Source organism: Apodemus sylvaticus, chromosome 3 (assembly GCF_947179515.1).
Source record: "Apodemus sylvaticus chromosome 3, mApoSyl1.1, whole genome shotgun sequence".
Lineage (NCBI taxonomy): Eukaryota > Metazoa > Chordata > Mammalia > Rodentia > Muridae > Apodemus > Apodemus sylvaticus.
Window position 1 is genome coordinate 73,096,399 of NC_067474.1, and position 25,351 is coordinate 73,121,749.

The window sequence follows — 25,351 nt, forward strand, 5'->3', positions numbered from 1 at the left end:
TAAAGGATAGTAAAGCAACTTCTTTTACAATGATATCAAAAAAGAGGGAAAAATAACAACAAAAAAACACTTTAAATTAGGCATTGCTCTATCATCCCTGGAGACAAGAATCTCCATTTCATCCAAAAAGAATATTCCATGACCCTATTTGAGCTTTCCTGCGAAGCCAGACATTTCCCAGGTTCTAGTGCACGCCAGCCCTGCATCCACGTTGGCTGTGTATGTGACTGTCTCTTGCCTCCTACTCTGGGGTTTCCTTGCTGTGGCTCATGCACTACAGCATGTGGCAGCCTGGAAGGGGAGAGGAGTTAAATCCCCTGGAGGCACTGTCTTAAGTGACTGAGTTTCCACAGCCTTTCAGAAAGTTGTATATGCAGTGGAGCAGCGCCCTACCTAGGGAGACCCGGATGCTGCAGCGCCCCCCCCACCCCCCCACCCACACACACACCCTGCCCAGGGAATCCCGGATGCTACAGCATCCTCACACTGGTTCTTTCTTTCCCTTAGTTGTTCCTGCTGGTCCACGATCTTGCTTTCTAAGTCTTTATTCCCCATTATGTAATAACACAAACTTCTGGTTCTGTTTGGGGAGAAACTAACTCAAGGTAAGACCGCCATCAAAACAAGTGAGAAGAGCCACCTACCACACAGGCACAAGGACTGTGTCTGAGCCTCGGAACCCTGGTCATTTGTTTGCTGTTCACTTCTTTGTTTACTGTAATCAGCTTGATGGGCCACTGGATACCCCTGGAATCTACCCAGGGCGGCTGGAGAGAGGCCCAGAACTGGGCTTAGTGTTACATGCTTACAACCTCAGCACTAGGAAGGTGGAGACTGATGGATGCATCCCTGAACCATCTAGTAGCTGAGATCCGAGTAGTGAGTAATCTCATTTCAAAAGCCAAAGTTTGGTTCCCAGCACTCACACCCATATCAAACAGTTCACAACTACCTATAAGTTCAAAAACAGTTCACAACCACCTATAAGTTCAGAAACAGTTCACAACCACCTATAAGTTCAGAAACAGTTCACAACCACCTATAAGTTCAGAAACAGTTTACAACCACCTATAAGTTCAGCTCCAAGGGATCTGACACAGGCACCTGGAGCCACTGCACACACCCACACACAGACACATTATTAAAAATAACAAATCTTTTTAAAATTAAAAACAAAACAGATGGCTCCTGTGGAACAATACCCAAGGCTGACCTCTGGCTTACACACACACACACACACACACACACACACACACACACACACACACGGAGAGATGGAGAAATGAGAATGATAATTCAACAATTTTTTATCTCAGGAAAGGATACTCCTCTTATTGGCTAAGAACAGACTTACTGTTCTTAGCCACCACAAGGAACGAGGAACCGGAGCCTGAAACACCCATCGGTTAACATAATTCTTCTCCTCCTCCTCTTCCTCCTCCTCTTCCTCCTCCTCCTCCTCCTCCTCCTTCTTCTTCTTCTTAGATTTTATGTATTTATTTTATATATATGACGAGTATACTGTAGCTGTCTTCAGACACACCAGAAGAGGGCACCGGATCCTGTTACAGATGGTTGTGAGCCACCATGTTGTTGCTAGGAATTGAACTCAGGACCTTTGGAAGAGCAGTCAGTGCTCTTAACTGCTGACTGCTCCAGCCCCAACATAATTCTCTTGTACAGAACCAAGGTCAACTTTGGATTCACCTGGACTGCTGAACTGGTCATATGACATGACCTATGGCTATCACTGATTTTACCTATTTACTAACTCTCCACGTTGGCAGTATCTAGAATCTGAATCCCAACACACTTGCTTTTTGAGTAAATCCAAGTCATATACTAGTAACTGAAAATACATTGAGGCTGAGAAGAAAACACAATTTTCTATAGAGACAACAGGGTATCAGCTATGAAGCCTAAAGAATTCATAGATTTCTACACCAATATTCCTCTTCAGAGCATAATAATGTGGTTAAGAAAAAGAATCCAGTTGTCAGCAGGAAAAGCAAAAACAAACAAAACCCAAACAAACAAACAAGTAATGGCCTTGTTCTTTCATCTTCTTGGTCATCAAGGGTGATGTTGACATCAGTTCATCGTTGGATAAACTTTAAGTCTAACTGGCCACTTGTGCGGCTGCCCCTTAAAGCTCAGGACGTTTAACATCTCTGCTCCCTGGGACAGCCTTCTGATGGTAACTCGCAGCTGGTCCAGAGGAAGCAGAGGGGTTTGCCCCTCATCATCTCCCTCAATTGCCAATGAAGCAAACAGGCCTCCTATTCGGGGTGCCTATGTCATCCAAGCAGAGATTAGAAAAGGGTTTCCTTTCTTGTTCTTCCTTTTTGCTCGTTCACTATGACAACTGTAAATGACATCTCAAAGATGCCATCTGCCTCTAGCCTGTGCCATGCTCTGCACAGATGGGACCCAGATCTGATTATAGCGACGCCAGATATTCCATTCCAAAGAGTAGCTTAACAAAGTTGATGTCTTTTCCCATCAAGTACCTACAAACAAGTTGGAAAGACTATTTTTTTTTTTTGCAAAAAATCCAGGTGTTAAACATCTGCATCAGTGCTGCCCTTTGAAAATATAACACTTGAAAAAATGTACACTAATTCTAACTATGCCAGTAACTGAAAATTGCATAGGCACCGAACAAGATAGTTCAGTGGATAAAGACCTTGTCAACAAGATGATGACCTGAGTTTGATCCCCAAAACCCTAAGGAGGAAACATAACTCCCATAAGTTGGCTTCTGACCTACACATGTGCACAGTGGTACACACGCACCTACACAAACACACAACTAAGTAAACAAAGGCCTTAAAAATTGAAAACCAGAAAAAAAGAAAAAAACACATACGAAAGTCTTGTTTGGACTGGTCTCTTCTTCCATTTACTGCCCGTGACTCGCAGAATTGCTACCTGATGACAAACACTGGACTGTGAAGAAGACTAGATCATCTGTTCTTCCTTCAAGGAGCGTGTTGCTTAATGGAAGGAGCAACACAGTCACAGGCGACCAACAGCTCAATAGCATTACCACAGGCTCTACACAAATGGAGGCATCAAGTCGGAAGGCCTGGGGGACCTGGGAACTTCAGTTGTGTGGTGGGCACAGCCTTGGAACGGAAGTGGCTGTAGAGTAGGGAGCACGGGGTAGGGGGATGGCTGTGGTGGGGGGAGGGGGTGGCACAGAGAGAACAACAAGCCTGAATACCAGGCCAGTGCAATCGTGAGGTGGGAAAGAGGAATAGGGGAGAGATGTCAGTCAGCTTGGTACAGAAGCAAGGCTGCAGAGGAAGCAACGGGGAAGGGCTTGTCAGACTGAGGACCGCTCCTCTGAGCAGAGGCGAGCTGCAGGATAAGGAAGGGGACAGTTTTCCATTTGAAAGGACGCACCAGGGTACAGAAGAACCGGAGGTCATAAAATAGCCTCTAATGTTATTTCCTCCACGACAACTATATGTCAGGCTCAGACTGCTCTTCACAGGCCTGATCTCATTTTCCCAGTAGTCATAAGAAGCAATAATAAAAACAATAAGAATGAACACTTATTAAGTTATAACTATGGGCCAGAGAGTATGTACAGGACTTTAACCTTTAAAATAACCTGATGGCTGGACAGAGCCATGTCCATCTTAGAGTCCCAAGGCTTGGATGTGGAGAAACTTGCAAGGGTAGGGCAGCATGAGGGACGGAGTCCGGACTCACAATCAGACGTGTCAGACCCCGCTGCTGGGAGCACTGCACTAAAAGAGTCAAGAGGCTACGGGATGAAATGGGGGTGCTGTATTATAAAACGAGAAACAGTTCTGAAGGAGATGACTGGGAGGTGAGGGAGGAGGAACAGAGGAGCCCAGCTGCCTGCCAGCCTCGGAGCGCGGGAGTCTGAATGAACGGCCTTCACTGCTCTTCTAAGAAACACAAGAAGAGGCAGAGCAATGAACTGCATTTAGGACATGTTAGATGTGAGTTGTCTGCTTACTGTCCGATGGAAAAACAGCCCTAAAAGCCCCGGGTCTGTGCATGGAAACAGAAGACATGGACGAGTGAAAGGAAAACATCCAAGTAGGTCATGGAGAGGGGCTTGTGGCAGAGCCCCAAGAACACTGATATCCAAGGAGACCCTCAGACAAGGGCAGTGCAGGGGAAGGGCGATGAGTCACTACGAGAAAGTAGGCCCAGGAAGTGAAGGAAGGTAAGGGTATGAAGGAGTGTGGCCTCCCTCCACTCTCTGGCTTCCTCACTCCATCCAGGGAGAGCACAATGCGTCATTAAGGCCAAGAGGCAAGGTCAACCTCCCTCATTCTACCCTAGCAAAGGCAACCCCCTTGTCTCCCACTCTTTATCCTTTTTCCTTGATGAAATGGCCATCCAATCGAGCTTAGACTTGGGGTTTGACATTGGGCAGAAGTAGGGAGAGCAGGCCTTGGGTCTGTCTGGTTGTGGGACAGACATATAGGCATCTCCAGTTTGACACAAAGAAGGACCCTATGAGGACCTTTGAACCTGCTCTAGGTTTGGGATCGTAAACTATTTAGCTTTATCCCACCTAGGTAGGGGTGAAGGGGTACTCATACAAATATAGTATGTGTGTATAACATACATATAAATACTATGTATATGTTTATGTATATATACATATATATGGATTCTGCTATTCTGCTAACATTTAGTATTTCTCTGTGTGGCATTTACTGTATTTTTAATTAGTTATTTAATGTGTACTTCTCAGAGTGAAACTTTGTCATAGCAAAAGCTGTACTTATCTTTCTAAACTTAGCAAATGCCTTAGACAAAGACACTCAAAAGTATTTTCTTATCTGACTGATTGGTTAAATGAATGAATGGGTGATCAGCAACACTACCGTACAGAAGGGTTAGCAGAGTCGGGTTAAGACAGAACATGGGTTTAGCTGTTAGGCGGTCATTCGTCGGGAAAGGGAAGTGATGCCCAGTTCCCCTTCCAGGATAGGCTGAGACAACAAGGAAAGGGAAGGAAACCAGGCACAGACGACTCTCTCAAAAGACCCACTGTAGTGTTGGGGACCAGTCTAGTTTACTCTCCTGGTTGACAGTTTGGGGCCCTTCTTTGCTTTTTGAAAACACTGAAAGAATAAATTCGGTGGGTAAGTTCAGTATTATCTCCAGTCTAAACAGTTCCTGATTCCAAAAGAGACCTGATGACCTTATGATAGAGCCATGCTCTGAGGCCATTCCCAATCAGACTACAAAGTGGGGACACTTTGATGACTGTGGCAACAAGACACAGGACTCATCACTGAACAGATGTGTGTTTGGCTATAGACAGCCCAATGCCTCCTTTCTTTGGGGAAAAGAGGAATGCTTAAAGTAGTAAATTATACTTTATGGCGATTTTTATGTCTTGTGAATAAATATTCATATGTTCACTGTGTATTAATCTGTGCACATTAGGAAAAATACATCTACTTCATCAGAGTTATGATATACCACATATTACAAGGAATCCTTGAATGGTATATTAAAACTACAAACTTTGGGGAGTGGGGGCTAGAAAAGTGGAAATCATTTGAAATGTAAATAAAAAATATATCGAATAAAAAAAAAACTACAAACTTGTTTCTCAGGCATGGTGATATATGTCTATAGACTTAACTGTTTGGGAGGCCAGGGCAGGGAGAACTCTTAAGAATTTGCTCAAGCCTGAGCAATGTAGCAAAACTCCACCTAAATATGCCTGTGTGTATAAAACATGTGAATATATATGTCTATATATGTGTACATATAATTAGAAATATGTTATTTTAAGAAATAAGCTATGAAAATAATTCTCTAGTTATGTCAAAGACCATAAGGGTGGTATGCAAATAATTCAAGCTTGGGTGAGCATGAAGAGGGGTGTGTGGGCTCCCAGGGTTTCCAGGCTTGGGTTCAACTCAGAGCTCCATCAAGTACTAGTTACAGAATGACCCTAAGGAAATTGCTTAACCTCCAGGAGTCTCAGATCACTCGGCTATGAATGGAAAATACTTGCTTTACAGGTTTTGAGGATGAAATGAGATCAAGCATTAAGGGCCCCCAAGAGAACCCTGGGTGTGTAAGCTAGTGTGCAGGAGCACACAATGATGTCGGTAGTCCAAATGTTACGGACATTTACAGACATATCCAGCCCAGCAGTGTGGCTAACGCAGTACTGCACCCATTTATCCCAGCCAGCCCTTCGTTCCCATTTAAAATGTACAGAGCTGCGAGCTAGCACTCACGAGGCTGGTGAGGAGGACTGACAACCAAGGAGGGTCAGAGGGCACTGGGAGCTCTGTATCATTTGCAGCAGTACCCAGGGCAGATTACAGGATGCAGACAGGCCCCTTGGAGATCAACAGTCCGTGTTTCAGCAGAGTTGTTGCTCTCCTAAGAGCATGGAGTGAGGGACTGATGGAGTGTGGAGTGTTAACTTTGTAATTATTAACCCAGACTCAAAACATAAAAGGTAAATGACCTGTGCAGAATGGAAGCCAGGGACAGCCTTATCAAGAACAAATCAGCCTCTTTGATCTTGAAGTAAAACTGAGTCATTAATGTGAAGCGTCCACCTTGGGTTTTTCCAGACACTAAAGGAGTTGCCTAATTCCCAGCTGTCTGGAGTTTCCAGTTCAAACTGGTCTTAGAGGGAGAAAAAAATCCTACCACCTTGTCAGAGTTCACACTCCTTTACGGATCTGAGCCACTAACACAGAGGCACAGGGCTTCAAAAATATTTTAAAGTAATTCAAAACAATCTGTGTATAATCTGTTCTCCCCAGTCTGGAATTAAACACAAACAACATAGACAGAGGTGAAGACGGAGGGAATACGAGGAAAGATGATGATAGGGAAAGAAGTAAACTGTGAAACACGGTAAAATAAATTCAAAACACACTGGGGGTGTCGGGTGGTGTAAGACTGAGGAAAAACAGGGGAAGGAAAAGAGGGGGGCAACTAAACAAGGACCATGACAACCAGCATCTCCTGCTTCCATTTCCAGAAGCTTCTCCAGCCTTCCCCTCCAGAGATGATCTGCACAGACGCATAAATTAATCAGCATGTAAATCACTCCCTTTATCTGTGAAAATCGAATTTAGCTGCCAATCCTAGTTGAGGGCACACAAGCCTCCTCACAGAAAGAGCCTAGCTCCCAGGGAGAATGCCTTTTTCTCTCCTGAAATCAAAGCTTGCATAAGCCCAGTGGAAACAGCTGCAGCTGGAGCCACAGACTTAGTAAAAGGTGGAGGGCTGAGGACAGTAATTATAATTAGCGGTTACACAACATGTTTGTTCTTCAAAGTGCTGTGCAAGGATCAGCTAATTAATAGCTTACTGTGCCCCATGCAGATCCCCTGCTTTTTCATGTAGTGACTAATCCTTGTGCCCCCACTGAATTCTGAATGGTGGCAGCAGAGGACCTTGAGCAGCGGACACACCGCACAGGGACCACAGCTACACACAGCTCTCTCACCAAGTCGTTTCTTGGGGGAACAGTTCTGGGAGAAAGCTGTCTTACATCCTCCAGAGAAGTCCTGGAGGTGCTGCTAGAGAGGCGATGCTAGGTTAGAGAGACCATCGGTCTAGTGAGTTTGGCCTCAGGGAAACTGGAACACTGGGCCCTCGAGTCCTTTGTTGGCACTGGCTTGTCCTTGCTTCTCTGCTCTGCCAGGGAGACATCTCTGGAACAAGGTGGCCAAGATTTTTGGCTTCTCGGCTTCTGTTTCCTCCCCACTCCGCAGTCTACATCTTTTGCATGTATGACGGCCATAGCTGAATGTAAGATTGTCTATCTCCCCCAGGGCTCCTCCCCCAGGATTCAGCAGTCTCTAATGCTTTGGATTTATTTACAAAACATTACAAGAATATCTGAATGTGCATTTCCTTGGGAGAGATCTGGTTCTTCTACCACTCTGCAAATTCCAAAAAAAATTGTACTGCTTCACACATATAGTGAGATGAATAGATGGGCGGGATGGATGTCATCAGATTTCTCTCTTAGGGATGGGGAGATGGCTCGGACCATAGGTGCTTGCCACGCAAGTGTGATGACCCAGAACCTCCATAAAAATGTAGGTCATGGTGGCCTACTTGTGTAGTCTTAGTGCTGAGAAGACAGATACAGACAGATCCTTGGGTTTCACTGGCCAGCTCGATTAATCTAACTGGTAAGCTCTGGAACAATGAGAGATCCTGTCTCAAAAAAGAAAGATAGAAAAAGGTAGATGGGTCCCTAGAAACAACATTGAGACTGTCTTCTGGTCTCCATGTGCACCTGCATACACATGTAGAAATCACCTGCATAAACGCACACACACACACACACACACACACACATACACACACAAAAGCACAAAGAAAAATATAATTTAAGAGATAGTATTATATGTATGTATGCATATATATAATATATATATTATATATATAATCATTCAATAGAATATTTTTCACTTGTAAAAAGTAAGGAAAATGGCATATCCTATATTGTTGTTAAACCTTAAAAATATTATGCTAAGTGAAATAAGTGAAGCTTTAAAAAGAATCTCAAGTATCATATGATCCTACTTCCTGTGAGATAGAAAGCGAAATGGCAGGGTGCCAACGGCTGTGGGGAGGAAGGAATGATGGTTCCAGTTTTAGAAGACAAGAAGTTCTGGAGACTGAGTCCGCCATGGTGTTCATGTACACAACACCAATGGACTGCACACTGAAGACAAACCAGTATGGTACAATTAAATAAAACTTAACTCCTTGGATTTTGTCTTAACTCCTTGAATTTTGTCATCTTTTTTCTGAAAAGCCATCATGTCAAAATGTGTTAAGAGTATACTCCTCCAAGAAAATGGTTCATAGAATAGATTTTCTCAGCTGGCTAAGGAGAGAAGGCAAAACACACGAACACACACACACACACACACACACACACACACAGAGAGAGAGAGAGAGAGAGAGAGAGAGAGAGAGAGAGAGAGAGAGAGAGAGAGAGAATTATGGTGTTTCAAAAGATGGATGTGTAAAATTCTATATTTTATTTTCCAATTCACCTTCTAAATCATTAAGATTAAGCCGATAAATCTGAAGCCCAATGCCTTCTGAGTAACTGGCAGAGGTGAGTGGGACCCCAGGGGAGGCAGCAGATCACTCCACGCCCATCTGGTGTTGCTCCCAGGTAACAGGAGGCCCGCAGAAGCAGAAAGGAGTCTGTACCTGTGCATGCAAATGTGATTTCACTCCAGGTGCCTTTCTCTGTGCAAACGGAAAGGATCTTTCCTCCAGGGCTCTCAAAGCCCTCCTGGCAGTCATAGTGCGCCACACTCCCCTGGCTGGAGCTGTGATTCCTGGCCAAGATGGCGTTCTGAACTTCAGGGGGACTGCCACAGGTGATCTCTGCAATGAGAGGCAGGAAGACAACAGTGGTGAGCTCTAACTTCCATCCCCGCAATTAGGATCTCAGAAAGAAACATTTCATGTTAACAGAGGCCATTCATCTGGGAAAAGAGAAAACCGACTCCCTCAAATAATTCAAATGTAATTATAGAAAATTAAGGTTGTTCAGAAGCATAGGAAACCGGTGTGCCTGGATTTAATGAAATTTTCAAACATGCACACAGAGAGAAGAGCCAGATTAAGGGATGGCTTTGTATAGAGCTCCTTGTATATGAAATAATCCATCTTAGGGTTAACTTACAAGCTAATGTTCTCCGGAACTTTTTACTGTGTATCTTCAGATCTTTAACTCTTCAGTGGATGAGAGTGCAGTAGTAGCAACTGTTGTTAACTGGATAGTACATAAAATATTACAGAATCCTTGACATTCTTTAAGCAATGCAATGCAGAAAGTGCTTACCTTTCTACATTCACACTCAACTCTCAAGGGGAAAGAACGGTCCCTTGTAAAGAAGCAGATAGATCAAAAAGCATTGGAGTGATTGCAAGTTTCTTTTCTATAACCTTAAAAGATAGTAAAGTGTGTGTGTATGTGTTATGTGTGTGCGTGTGTGTGTGTGTGTGTGTGTGTGTGTGTGTGTGGCATTAGTAGTAGTAGTAGAAGAAGAAGAAGAAGATCCAGACAAAGCAGGCTTCAGAGCACAAGGACAATATTTCCAGAGACTTTTAGCCTTCAAAATTGTCACATATATCTTTTCTGACAAAAATTCAAAAGTATTTAATAATATACTGGCTTAATAAATCCTTGTAAGTCCAGTACTTCGGGGCTGAGATAGGGCAATCGTATGTCCAAGGCCAGCCTGGGCTGCAGAGCGAGACCGTCTCCAGCATAGCACGGCCTGATGAACAGGCGGTTCTTGTCTCCTGTGCTTGCTCCCTGGATGCAGCCATGGCTGTGGTCTTTGAGCTCAACTCAGTTTCCTTCTTGAAATTCCACGGATCGTGTTGACTTCAATGATGGGGTTCACCATTCAGATCTAATCCCACTTCCCAAACATCCTTTTGGGAATGCTTAAATTTTATTTCAAATAAAGGACTTAAAACATACAAATAAATATGAATGAGTATGCAATTCTGTCCTTAATACTGAAACATCAGAAACAACTCAAATGTTTATCAAAAGAGAATTGGGTATAGGTGTGGTCGGCCTGTCTGTCATCCCAGCACCCAGGAGGAGAAGGCAAGAAAAACACTGATGCCAGCCTGGGCTACACTGATGCCAGCCTGGGCTACAAGAGGCCCAAGAGGAGGCAGAGAAAACTAGGCAAATAAACCACAGTGCAACTGAGCAGTCATAAAAAGACCAAAAAAAGCCACACACTGTTGTGAGAAGATGTCCACGATACATTATTGAGTCAAACTGCAGGTTCCATCTGTATAAAATACATAGACTTTTTTTTGCATGGATTTCCCTTTCTTTGATTCCAAAGTTAATTACATACATATGTTGAGCAAAGGATTATATAATGTGTGTTTCAAAAATACACAGGAACTTGAAAAAATACTGGTTACTGTCTGGTAATATTGACTCTTACAGTTTCTACCAAAAATTAAAAAGTAACCCTGTTTGACAAGAAAACAAATCAGAATAGATATAGCTTAAGAAACAAAGCACATAGGTCTTGGGAAAAACATGGATGAACAATGAAATTGGCCAGGTACACAGATACATCTCTATAGCCATTTAAACTGGACCGCTTGATATAATAGTCTTAAACGAATATTGCTAAAGGTTGAGCAACATAAAGCAATTAGAAACAGAAACACAACTCCAAAGGTTTTTAGTAAAACTTGAGCAGTGAGGCTTAAGGGACAGGTAGAGCTGTATCTCTCACTGACGGGACAGTTCACAGATGCTAGTCAAGAAAGAGACATAAAATAGGAGGACTGGGAGTGTCGCTCGGTTAGTAGAGTGCCTTCTTCGTAAGCCTGAGGTTCCATCCCAGTCCTCAACACCACTTAAGCACACCGTGGTGGTGTGAGCCTGCGATCCTAGCATTTAGGAGATAGAGAAGCAGGAGGATCAGAAGTTCAAAGCCAGCTTGGTGGTGCATGCTGTTAATTCCAGCACCTGGGAGGCAGAGGCAGGAGGATCCCTGTGAGCTCAAAACTCGGTGAGTTTGATTTTGTTTTTGAGCAGGAAAAGTTGCCATTTCTGACATCAACACCTTTAAAATAAAGGCTTACTTGTTGAGTTAAAGCATTCAGAATAAAGACAATGCTATGTATGCTCCCACAGCCTCATCAACCATGCCTGGCTTTAAGAGCGGTAGCCTCACTAAGCCTGCGGGTATAAACTGTCACCCCAGATACCCCAGAAGCTGAGGTGAGATCACAAGTTCAAGGGCTGTCTGAGATGCATTGTGAGTTCAAGGCCAATGAAAAAACAGAGTAAAATATTTTGAAGGTGTGGGCCAGGGGTGTAGCTCAGTGCTTGCCTAGGTTCACAAGACCCTAAGTTGAATGTCCAACACTATAAAAAAAGAAAAGAAGGAAGAGGAAGAAGGCTGGAAAAGAGGATGTTTCCCTTAAGTCCTTGATATAGTGTTAGCAGGTCTAATGAACATGTTCCTCTCTGCCTCATTCTGGATGCTTGGCCTATTGTTGTAGGACCTAGACTTACTTTCCTAAGAGACGCTTCCAAGATCAGTTGCTGCTGGAGCTATCTAGAGATCTATAATAAATACAGTAGCCCAGGATTCTGTATTTATTATAGTATATCAGAATATTCAGTATATCAGTATCCTGGTTGAAAATTTAGCTTTCAGCCAACATAGACTCAAATCATAAGCAGTTACAGGGCCAGAATGAGGTCACTTCATAACATCCCATCTCTCTCTACTTCTTAGGTCCTGTGATTGGTCACAGGGCTCTCTTCTCTTTTTATGCATGTTTACCAGATACAAGACCCCTTAGCCTTCCCTGTGTTTTCCCAGCATCAAACCTTTACTGGCCCTAAACATTGCAAGGCATTAGTGTGCACATTATTTGTGTGCACATGAGCAGCCAACCGATTGAGTAGTTAATATTTTCTAAGACTGATCGGTTATCCATATACAAAACATCTGGCTTCAGCCAGGATTCAGCTGGAGCAGGTCTGGGAGGGAATAAGAGAGAAAGGCTGAAAACTGAAACGTCACACAGCCTTGTGCACCCTGAACATGGACCCCCGAGATCTCAGTGGTGAGCTTAGGTCAGGAAGCCAGCAATAGAGACCTGAATTATTAGAGGACTGTAGATTCCCAGGGAATAAGAACATGGAGGACAATGGGCTGGTTCCTATCTTACACATACTCAAGAGCAATGAAGGCTTGATGACTTCAGTTGTGATTGTAAGAAGTTTATAATTAACAGTAAAAAAGAAAATTCACCAGATCGATGGGAAGTCATTAGATTAGTCTCTCTAATGAAGACTCAGGGCTGACGGTACCCACAGCTCTGTGAGTTTTCATTACTGAGATGTTCAAGTTGCATAATCCCTTGTCAGAAGATATTTAGAAATACTGCATGATCTGGACGAAACACATCGTTCTAAGCATTTGTTAAGAGGACTCACTCAGGGAATGTATGAAGCTATGCCTGTTGACGATTAGAGCTTCAGTGTGCAATGGCCTCATGCTTGAAGAAGACTTGGCCTCCAGCCAATAGCACTGTTTTGGGAGATTGCAGAAGGCCCAAGCTAGGAGACACACATTGCTGGAAATAAGCTAGAACACTCTCCTAGACGTGCTTTTAATCCCTTCTACTTCTGAGACCTCTAAGATATAAGTTAGACCAGCAGCTCATGGCTGTCCTGGACAGAACTAGCCACCATGCCTTTCCCAACATAAAGGTCTATTTTCCTTTGACTGTGATCCAAAATAAATAATTCCTCCCATAACTTATTCTAGTAGACATTTTGCCACAGCAACCAGAAGAGCATCTAACACAGAAATCAGGGCCAGGAAGTGAGGTCTCAGCTGTGATACACTTGGCTTCCTGTACTAGCTTGTTGGAGAAATGTTGAAGAACTAGGAGCTCTGGCTTAGAGAAACCTTAGAGCAGAGCTTAAGGGCCACTCTGGTGGCAGCTAGGAAGATCGGAATAGCAAGGTGCAGATAGTGAAGGCCCAGCTCACAGACTTTCAGAGAACACAGGTTCTGCTGGGGATTGGGCTAGGGCCTATTTGTGTCACATTCTGTCAAAGAGATGTGTTCTGCCTGGCCCTTAAAAAATTGAGTGATGCTGAACTTGAAAGTATGATATTAATTTGTTTGGTAGAGAAAACTTTCTAAGATGTTATAATGTTGAGGGTATAGCATGACTCCCATTCATTCACTCTATCTAGATTTATAGTGTGGGTAGAGACTCAAAGGCAGAACAGAAAGTTTCTTCAAGTGCATTTTTTGGCAGAGAAAAAAGCATGGGAGACATGGTGGTGTGGACAAAACAGTAGTTGTTAGAGTAGAGCATTAACAAGAGCCTTAAACTATGAGGCGTGAAGGCACAAACGCTATGATAACCTCAAGAGTGAGCTCCCACCCATCAAAGGTTCTAGGATGGAAAAATGCAAGCTAACTGTAAAACTTTCTTTTAAAAGGAAAGTTCCTGGGTAGGTGGATGGATGGTGGGTGGGGAGGGGAGTAGGTAAACAGAGAGTGTCACTGTAGGATTTCCTGCCCCTGCTTAAACAGGGATACCTAGAAAATGTTCTTCTGGGGTCAGGCAGGCAAGCTCTCTGAGACCACTCCACTCCACTTGTGGCAAATGAAGGCCAGGATGCACCTCTGATGACAGCGGAATTTAGCGCTGACTCTGCAGGCAGGTAGAATCAGATGTTCTCGGGTCATGGGGGCTTACACTAAGATTTCAGGACAAAAGGCAGCAAGACCAGACATTGTGTGGCAGGGTTGGACTCCCTACATGGGGCTCCTGAGTGGCCTGTGCGTGAAGCTCTGATGGTTACGGCAGACACGTCAGAAATGTGACTGTGTCGGCCTGAGGGAAAGGACACATGTGCTTCAGGCAACAGAGCTGTATGGGCAGAGCTACTCAAGGCCCTTGGAGCCCAGATGCTGCTGCCACAGGTTGGTGCTTTCCCTGGTGGGTTTCAGTCTTGCTTTGGTCTAGCCTTTGCACAATATCATCCAGTTCCTACCTTTGGGAGAGGAAGATTTACCCCGAGCCATAGTGCACTGGAAATCCCATGTGGTTTTTTACTTCACAGCCGAGAGTATGCCTACAGTTCAGAAGACTTCAGACTTTTGACCAGTGTTGAAACCGTTAAAACTACTGGACTCTGGGAGTTGGGCTAAATGTATTTTTCATTCTGTGAGGGTCACCATGGGTCGACAGAGGCCAGAAGTAGAATATTATGATTTCAGGGTGACGTGTCTCCCACAGGCTCACAGGTTTGAAAACGTAGTTCCTAGCTGGTGGTGCAGTTTTGGAAAGGTGTAGAAACTTTGAGATGCAAAGCCTTCCTGAGTGACATGCGCAGTAGACTTTGAGGATCATAAACTGGTGATGATTCCAGCCTAAGCTCACTGCCCCCTCAGATATATCCTTCACAGAGAGAGCAAACTACTTCCCAGGCCCTACTGCCTCGAGCCAGACTTCAGTGGTGTGGTTCCTTGCATGATGGGCTCTACCTTCCAAAACACAACCCAGGAGAAACCACTCTTCCCTGAAGTTGTTTGTGACAAGTATTTCATTATAGCGTTGAGAAATGTTAAATAGTATGATGAGAGGCCACCCCTGTCTCTCCCCAGAGATAAGTCTTCTGGCTCAGTAGTACCTAGTAGGGGTCTTAAACACCCACATTTTTACAAAACTCAGGTGGTTTTGATGTACATCCTCAGTGGAATTTGGGTGAGGTTTTTGTTTTTGACTTTTCTTGTGCGGTGGTTTGTTTGCTCTCTTTCTCTCTCCCTCTCCCCCTCCCCCACCTCTCTTTCTGTGTGTTCATGTGCATGTGTTTGTGTATGTTTACAGTGTTTTGCTGTGTTGGCTATTCTGGCTAGAGCTTGCAGCAATGGAATCAAAATGGCTCAAAGATTAATTACTACTCCTTGTAACCCTCCATAGTAGGGGCCATGTTCCCATTGTACCCCTAGAGATGTCTCAAGTGGATAATGGACATCCCAAGTCATAACCGTATCTCTGGGATGCCCCAGAGCTCACTCACGAGCTACTCCATCTCTGAAGTTGCCCAGTATTTTCCTCTCCACCTGTCCTTAGTCTCTGAGAAGCACGTTCTCCCTCAACCCTAGAAGAATCCTTCTCAAGAACTAATGCTCCATGAGCTGACAGAGCTGTGAGTCCTAAGAGTTCCCCCACTCTTGTGGCCTGTGATGATCTGTTCTATGTGTGCCTGTTTACTGAGTAGCAAGTTCATGTTGGCTGCTACAGCAGTAAGCACAATGGACAAAGTGGTTGCTCTCACAGAACCTAGTGGGTCAATGGACAAAAACATCATGAGGAAAACTCAGACTCTGGTAAAAGTTGAACATTAAGACACTGTGATATGCCGGGCACTTTAATCCCAGCACTTGGGAGGCAGAGGCAGGCAGATTTCTGAGTTTGAGGCCAGCCTGGTCTACAGAGTGAGTTCCAGGACAGCCAGGGCTACACCGAGAAACCCTGTCTCAAAACCCCGCCCCCTCAAAAAAAAAAAAGACACTGTGATAGCACACAAAAGAAGCTTCCAATAGAGGCTCAGAAGTAACGTGAACTCTCTGGAGATATAACCTTTTTTTTTTATATCAGACCTGGGAGATGACCCAGCCATGTGCAGAACTAGAGAATATTTTAGTCAAATAAAATAGCCCCAAGACAGCAAGTGCTGACTGGAATGGAGGGGGCGGGGCAGCATTATGTGTAGGTCACTGTTGGTGGGAGTGTAACGTAGTGCATCCAACAGGGCAATAAGCACAGAGGAGTCTCAAAAAAGCTAAAACAGAACATCCTATGATCCAGCTACACCACTCCTGGGTACACATAAGAAATCTAAGTTAAGATACTAGAGGCATACACACTTGTTTATCTTTACTGAGGGGCTATTTATAACAGTCAAGTATGGAGTCAGTGTAAGTGATATCAACACATAGAGAAAGACAGACCCACACACTCGGTGTTAGGCCAACCTTAAAGAACAATTAAATCATCCAGGCTCAAGGGAATGTCTGGAACTGCAGACCACGGTGTTAAATAGTATCCGCCATTTCAGAGAGTACCTCATGCTTCCCCTCATATGTGCAATCTACATACATAGATTTTTTTGATGCAAAAGCAAGAGGTTTATTTTCCAGCACATCAGGGTCAACCTTCAATCAGTCCCTAAAGGCGAGTGACGAGAAGAAGACCAGAATCTATACTTTTTTAAGGATGCAAAACTAGAAGGGAGATTATCTGCAAAGAGCCAGTGGGTCAGAGAAAGATGGAGAGATTTAAAAGAGGGGGTACAGGGATGTATGAGTATGATCAAGGGTATGCCATATGTCACACACCTCAATAATTTGTTAACAAGAGCATTCACAGAAATCCCACCACACATAAGTCCTTGGTTTACCCTGTTACATTTATCCCCACAGAAAATGATGTAGGGTAGATGGTTTCTTTTAGCATGGTGTTTACTGATGTGAACATGGAGTTTCTGAGAGCTTAAAATACATTCAAAAGCCACACTACTAGCAAACTACAGAGGCGGTGCACTTTGTAAGATCCATTTAAAGTTGGGATCTTTAAATCCAGGCAGCAATGAAGGGGTTCACACCAGGCCCTGAACAGGACAGACCCGACAGGATAGCTAACCCTTGAGGTGAAGTCACATGAAGGTACATTCAGATCAGACCACAAGGTCTCTGAGACAACCCTCTCAGTCCAATCTTGTCTATGAGACCTTTTCCAGAGAGCGGGAACTAGGAACAGACCTCCTAGCCATATAGACTTCTCCACTGCAGCTGTGCCTTGGTCACCTCCCAGTTGAAACTGAAACACTCCTCCTAGAGGGAAGAGGGGGGCTGACAAGAAGGTAGGAAAATGGCAAGACCCAGGAGGCCCTGCCCAGGCTCCCATAAATGGGGAGTTGCTGTGACAGCAGACCTTTCAGTGGAGGGGTCTTCAAGTTAGACAGGACTCGATTTTCCTGAGTTGTCATCTATGCTGGAGCAAGGTTTTCTGAGATGCAGCTGCCTTTGTGTCACCCATGTCCTTCTATGTAATACCCTTGACTTTGTCCCAAAAGACAAAGCAACACTCCGGTTCATCAAGCTGGACTTGGATGGAACCATTTCTTTGATTCGCCATGGGTGCTTTGGTTGGGGTAAATAGGTGTTTGTTCATATGTCCCCAACAAAAGCCACACAACACAGTAACCTCCTGCAACTTTGGAGCTGATGTATGATACGAGAGTCTGGCCTGGGTCTTGCCTGGAACACGTTACCCTGCCACAGACATCCCCAACAAGCTTGAGATCATCCCTATTAACGATCAATTCAACAATGGCAATAAAGATACAAATCTATATTAAAACTTTCTATAACCCTTACCATAGAAAGGAAATAAACATTAAAGCCGTTTATATGCAAAGGAAAGGAAGACTTAAAAACACAAATTTGTATAGCATATGCATGGGGCTATTCATTAAATTGCATGTTTCTCTGGCTAATTACATTATTAAGTAACAACGCCTGAACCTGTACCAGAAATACAGTCAACTAATTATGAGCATGGCCAGGAATTTTCCCTTAGTCTCCCATTGTCTACAATTTTATTTGAATAATCAGCTTCAAAACAGGTCTCCCCAGTGGGGCACGTGCTGTGGAAGTTTGAAAGGCCACATTGGTAGTAGAAATCATGTCTTATATCGAGGTGTGATGATCTTAAAAAAAAAATAGTCCAGAAGGAAATCTGTCTGATGAAAGGTATAGGCGATTTGCAGCATCTAATCAAGATTGACCACACCTCAAGATCGACCACACCGCAAGGTCGCCCACACTGGCTGCTGTTTATTATAAACTCTGGCACAATAATAGGGATTGATGCCAGAAACAGCAGAGTAATATCAAAGGCTGTTTAGAGATCAATAAATAATAAATAATATGCCAAGGAAGCAAAGAAAGTGACCAGGAAGTGCCTGGAAGTCACGGCAGGTGTCTTGCCAGTCCCCAAGGAGAATGGATGATAGAGTGATTCTGACGATTCCAACTCCCTCCCCAGCAAAAAGTCTTGGAAAACTAAGCATGTGCAAAACTCTACAAAGGAGCAGAAACAAGTGCGTATACTAAAAGAAAAAAAAACATATTAAAGTTGGTTTTCATTTTGTCCAGCAATAAATAGAAACAGCTCTATCATGCCTAGGATCAAATCAAGTTTGCAAGGCACCTGGAGAGGGGTGGAAGATGGGGCTTGTAGGGGCCCACGTGACTGGCAGACTGACCCCAGACTCTATACTACCCTTTTATTTTGAACCAGACAATCCAACACAATCTCTAGACTTTGTGGGCCGGGCCTATCACCCTATATTTTTAAACATCCCTTGCAGACTGTGTCCCAGTTTCAGACACCAGTGAGGGCATTAACATTGCTATGATCATGTGTAAGTATTACGGCCAAAGGAAAGAAGCTAAAGTCTGTAGCAGACAGCGGAGTTACACACGCTGCCCAGCATGTTCTGAATTCAGCTATGGGTTGTTAGACCCTGCCTGTGGGGCTGTTTGGGTACCTCATTGTGTCTGTCATTGAGTTGGGGGGTTGGAATATAATGTCTCAGTATGGGGCGAGTTGGATTTAGAAAATGTTATTGCAACTGTTAGAGGAAAACGGAAGAATTATTCTATGCCCACGAAGCTCTCTGTGCACCGGTAGCTTATTAGCTGCTTGAACTAAGCTAATGAGCTCATTAGCACCCAAAAGACCACTTGCCCTTAAGGCAGGAGGAAGATAGAAATTACTTTTTGATGTATTTTGTAATCTGAAGTCTTCTATCAGCTTTAGCCCTGACAAAACAGTGTATTTTCTCCAGCTCATGTTCACTGAGAGAGCTCGTTTGGGAGAAAAATTTCCATTTCACACAATGGCACTTACTGTCAATAACTAGTGTTTAGTTTGGAAACAGCTAGAATTGAAACACTTGAGAAGCTGCGGAGGAGGTGACAGGGCGGGTAAAAGCCTGAGGGAGGAGGATGGGGCTCAGTAGCAGGCTTGTCAGGATCTTCTATTTGTAGAGGTGTTGACCAGCTTCAAGGCTTCAGAGTCGCTGCCACAGCCGCCACCGTGCATCCTGGCATGCGGATGTTTCTCTTCTCAAAGGACAACATTAGCGCTCCCATTTCCATGTTCCAGTTGTAAACAGACTCTACAGCTTGACAATGAGTAACTGAGGCAAAGCGAAGGCTGAAGAATTTCATAACCTAGCCAGGCATGGTGGTGCATGCCTTGAATCCCAGCACTCTGGAGGCAGAGGCCGGAGGATCTCCGTGAGTTCAAGGCCAGCCTGAGCTACATAATGAGTTTCAGGACAGCCAGGGCTACTTGGTTAAAAATATAGCCAGTGGCTCATGCCTGTAACCCAGGCAATTAGAAGGCGAAGGCAGAAAACCAGGAACTTTGAAACCAGTGATTATATAAGGCCACCTCTGAATTTGAGGCCAGCCTCAGTTTCCAATAAGACTGGGCCCTGAGGCTGGCTAGGAAGGTAGTTCAAGAGTCTGGATCTCCAGAACCTATGCAAAAGGCCTGGTAAGGGTGGTGTGCCCCTCCCCCCACCTCCCCCAGCAATCCACATAATCCCTGGGCGGGCCAGCTGACCAGGATTCTGTGAGACCCAGTTCAATGGATAAGGCAGTGGGCAGCCAGGAAGTCACCTAACATCAACCTTGAGTCTCCATAAGTACATTCATGTGTAAACATATGAACATATGAACCAAGGCAACACACGCATACAGGAGAGAGAGAGAGAGAGAGAGAGAGAGAGAGAGAGAGAGAGAGAGAGAGAGAGAACTGGAGAATGACCCTCTGGTTTGTGAGCAACATTAATCCAGTAGCGACTCTGAAGCGCACAGGCCCAGTACTACCATTCCCTCAGCAAAGCTTCAGAGGATGTTAAGAGGTGTGTGTGTGTGTGTGTGTGTGTGTAGCTGAGACACGCCTTACCCCTTCTATACAAGGAAACAAGAAACAAGAGAGCCTGCAGGAGGTGGGTGACCCAAAAGTCACAGATGTCTCTCAGTCTCTAAAGCTCCTGTTTCCTTCTCTTAACAATGAGTCTTACGAGCAAAGTCAGAGTTCAACTGGCACAGTCAGGTGCATCCAAAATAGAGACTCATATCTTAACAGCAGCTACTTAGCAGTAATGTTTTTAAGTGGTTTTAAAAGGAAAAAAAGTCAATATAGATTACTAATATTTTTTTAATTAGTATAAAGTGAGATACCGGGAAATATATTCCAAATGAACTAAACTTCCCATCAGCTGAGCAGAGCCCATACACACCAAATGTGAATGCCGCCAGCCACTCCATCCTCCTGCATCCCTGCTGGGCACCACTAGTAAAGGAGAGCACTCCCCTGGCTAAGTCCGGATGTGGTCTCTGATCCTTTCCAAGCCCGAGAGCAGTGGAGAAAGCCAGAGGCTGTGCCAGGAGTTCTGGAGGCCACAAGTTCAAGAACAGACAGGACAGTAGGCTCATGAACTCTCAGACACACAAAGAAAATTCTTTCCACAGCGCTTGACACTCAGAAGTAGCTGCCCCGGGAAGGTGACCTGCCGCCTGTCATGTTAATGCACTGACCGGTGTTCTGATTTATGCAAGAACTTTTTCAGCCATTTATGAACCTTGTCAAGATGGACTGGGCTCCCTTAAGTAACTCTTCACTTTGATAGGAATGGGAAGGCGACAGGAGAGGATGGGAGAGACTAAACAGAGCGCGCATATTCAGAGGCCACAGTCAGGAGTCGGATTTCTCTCTAAATTCTGTGGTCATTCAGATGTTTTAACAGCCTTAAGTAGAGAAGAGAATTATACGACTTACACTTGAGAATGTTTTTGTATGTTTTGTTTTGCTTTCCTGTCCCGCCCCGCCCCCCAGAGCATACATAGAATGTGTCTCCTGTTTGGGGCAGGGCCTGGCTATACAGCCCGGGCTGGCCTCGTCTGTCAGGATTACAGGCATACACTTCCACACTTCCAGCTTTGCCACAGTTTAAAGAAAGAAAGTGATTGTCCCACATCCACTTTATCACCACAGTACTAGGAATTGAACCAAGGGCGCCTCTGTGTGTGTGTGTGACACACATGCACACGCACACCAAGCACTATAGCACATTACATCTTCCCTGTCAGACACATTAATGGGGAGAGGCCCCATCCTGAAAGAATAGATGATTCAGTCCCATTAAGGAGGGGAGAAGGCCTGGAAAACAGACAGTCCCCAAACCCCGAAGCTGGTCTGATGCTATTAACATTTCTCACTGGACCCTGGAGAGGAGAGCAGACCCTCCGTGGCACCACCCCGTTCCCTGACCTCCCCTCCCCCGCCCCCACCTCTCAGTGCTTCACACATTCTCCACTGCATGATTATCATTTCTGTCCCTAACAGGACAATGCCGGTGTACTCTTGAGTCTCAGTCTCAACTCTCTTAGTCCTAGTATCTAGCACATATAATGGGAATTCCATACTCTAATGATTGTTCCCTGGGCTCTAGAAGATTTTAATGATGACCCAGTGTTCTGGCTTTATGTGGCTAACTTTATGTTAACTTGACACAGGCTATGGTCATCTAGGAGGAGGAGGGAACCTCGGCTGACAAAATGCCTCCGTATGATCAGGCTAGCCTGTAGGGCATTTTCTTAGTGATTAATGGGGGAGGGCTCAGCCCATTGTGGGCGGTTCTATTCCCTAGGCTGGTGGTCCCGGTGTCTATAAAGAAGCAGGCTGAGCAAGGCAGTGAGCAGCGCCCCTCCGTGGGTTCTGCGTCAGCTCCTGACTCCAGGTTCCTGCCCTGATCAGTGTTGAACAGTGATGTGGGAGCAGAAATCAAATAAACCTTTTCCTCCCCAGCTTGCTTTTGATCATGGTTTTCTCCCAGCAATAGAGACCCTAACTAGGACACCCAGTCAAAGCAATTCCTTCCGCTCTGTTCATCACTGGCTTGAAATTAAAAAGCAAACAAACAAACAAAAATAAGTTCTTTAACTTGCCTGGGACAGCTTACATCTTCTCTGAAGAATTAAAAAAACAAAACAAAACAAAAACCTTATGTGAAGTTCAGGCAAGCAATTCTTTCTGTTCCATTGAGTTAATGGAAATGTGTGTCAGGCATTTCGTTGACACACAGGGGGGCCACAGGAGCATCTGCCATTGGAAGCTTTCAGACCTCACTTCCTGTTACTGTTCCAAGTCCAAAGGAATGGAGGTCTCCTATCGGGCTCCATGTCAGGGGACACAGTGACTAGGAGAAGACAAACACTGTCCATCGACTATTCCCTCTCTGATAAAGGAATCCCGCCATCAATCCCAAAAGCCACTGCCTGCCACACAGCTATCCCCTTCACAGACGCCCTGTTCTGTAACAACCAACTTCACAGTTCGAGGGTGTGTTTGGTGGGATTCCCAATTCCTGTAGCTTGAGAACACGGCTAAAAATACGGTGTCATCTGGCGCAGGGCCCAGATTCAGGCGCCCAGAGAAGGCTGAAGGGAACATAAGAAGAGTTGATGCTTCAAGGGCAGAAGATGGAGAGAGGAGATGGGGCTTCCTGGTGACATGGAGGAGGTACGATTCTTCAAATAACAATGCCCTGGGCAAGTGGAAGAAGCTCTCTTCTCTCTCCAAATTGTCTTCTTCTCCGCTCAGTCCAGACAAACTGCATCACAGAGTCCTCTACATAAACCCCAGGTTTTATATATGCAATTTGCTATATTTTTTACTTGACCCATAACCATATTTGCTAATGGAGTACAAACTGCTAACCTGATTCATACATGTACACACAGTGTCTCGTGGTCAGATCAGAGTACTTCTTAGCATTCCCATATCCTTAAACATTTAGTCATTCCTTATGAAGGACACTTTGAATTCTCGTTTTCTAGTTATTTAAAAAATTACACCCTCCCACTGAAGAAATTTTAAAATGTTTAAAGAATTGTAAACTCTGGAAGATAACTCAGTCAGCCAAGCACTTGCTGTGTAGACAGAGCCTGTGTTTGCTCCCCAGGGCCTGATGGTATGTGCTTGCAATCTCCGTGGTGTGTGCTTGCAATCTCTGTGGTGTGTGCTTGTAATCTCCGTGGTGTGTGCTTGCAATCTCCGTGGTGTGTGCTTGTAATCTCCGTGGTGTATGCTTGCAATCTCTGTGGTGTGTGCTTGTAACCTCCGTGGTGTGTGTGCTTGCAATCTCTGTGGTGTGTGCTTGTAATCTCCGTGGTGTGTGCTTGCAATCTCTGTGGTGTGTGTTTGTAATCTCCATAGTGTGTGCTTGCAATCTCCGTGGTGTGTGTGCTTGCAATCTCTGTGGTGTGTGCTTGCAATCTCTGTGGTGTGTGCTTGCAATCTCTGTGGTGTGTGCTTGTAATCTCCGTGGTGTGTGCTTGTAATCTCCATAGTGTGTGCTTGCAATCTCTGTGGTGTGTGCTTGCACTCTCCGTGCTGGAAGACAGAGATGGGTGGACATCGGGGCTCACTGAAAGCCCCAGGTCCCAGAGAGAGATTTTGAATTTTAAAAAAAGAAAAAAGAAAAAAAGTGAATGCTACTAAGGAATGTTACATCCTGAGGAATGCTGACATCTGTGCGCATGCAGACACACACACACACACACACACACACACACACACACGCACCAGGCATGATGGTGCAGACCTGTAATTCTTATGATTCCAGTGCTGAGGTGGGCAGAGAGCGGTAATCCCTGGGGCTGGGTGGCTGGGATGAATCAGTAAGTTTCAGGTAAACACAAGGGACCATGGAGGGACGGCCCACATGTGAACAAGTAAATCACCACACACTCCACATACTCCCCAAGGCCCAGGAGCCACAGCAGGAAGGGAGGCAGAGAGGATGAAAAACAGAGCAGTGCACTGCTTTCTAGACATGGCAGGAACAGGAGCCCAGATTCACAGAGCTGCGGCTGCCAGCACAAGGCCGACACAAGATCAAGCCAGTCGACATTCTAGCGTTGAGCGGGAAGAGGTTCATGATGCCCCACCCCCGAGGAGCTGTGGACAGCTGATGGCTTCTCAGGAAGGAAGAGTCAGTTTTCTTTAAGGGTCTGGTCCCTGACATGTTGACTACCCTCCAGGGAGGGACCCACGCCCACGTCCATGAGCAGCGCAGAGTGGACAGAGTGGCACATGTTTAGAAGGAGGACATGAAATCAGAACAGGACAGTGTAAAGCCCGGTCAACTCTGGTCTTCAGGAAACTCCATTTTGTGTGAGACCAGGGGCCATACATACTCCAATTCCAGGAAGAAAACCACAAAATCCATTTGAGCAAACATCCCGATAGCAGGGTCAAGGTGCATATAGATAACTTAAGATATCCTGCAGAGAACAGACAACAGCCTTCCTGTCTGTCAGGTGGTTCTGCCCCCGTGTTCAGTTCCTGCAGATTACACCAGGAATGTGGTTTTTAAAATATTAACTTGCTGACCAGTATAGAAATTTCCCAAGCTTCCATGCAACTGGGTCGGTGAGAGACCTTGCTTTTGAGCTGGTAATATAGACCCTTATGTGTTTGTATCGGGATTGGCTCTTCAGTGGTCTTGGGGGTCCAAGGGGCATAAACGGAGGAAGGAATGGGTCTCGGAGGAGTTAGGAAAAGGAGTGGGAGGTGGATATGGTTAATGCATTTCATGAGGGCCTCACAGAATACATTAAATAATATATATATATTAATGAACTAACATTTTGAAACA

The 25,351-nt window shown here is 44.8% G+C and overlaps 1 protein-coding gene across 2 annotated transcripts in view; it reads right to left on the reverse strand.

Moving 5' to 3' along the window:
- The window catches only part of Susd1 (sushi domain containing 1), a 120,270-nt gene that overhangs the window by 63,560 nt on the left and 31,359 nt on the right, over window positions 1–25,351 (reverse strand). For both annotated transcript variants that reach the window (XM_052176558.1, XM_052176559.1), the window contains exon 6: window positions 9,220–9,399. In XM_052176558.1, coding sequence (XP_052032518.1) covers window positions 9,220–9,399 — 180 coding nt within the window. The remainder of the gene's footprint in view (window positions 1–9,219; window positions 9,400–25,351) is intronic.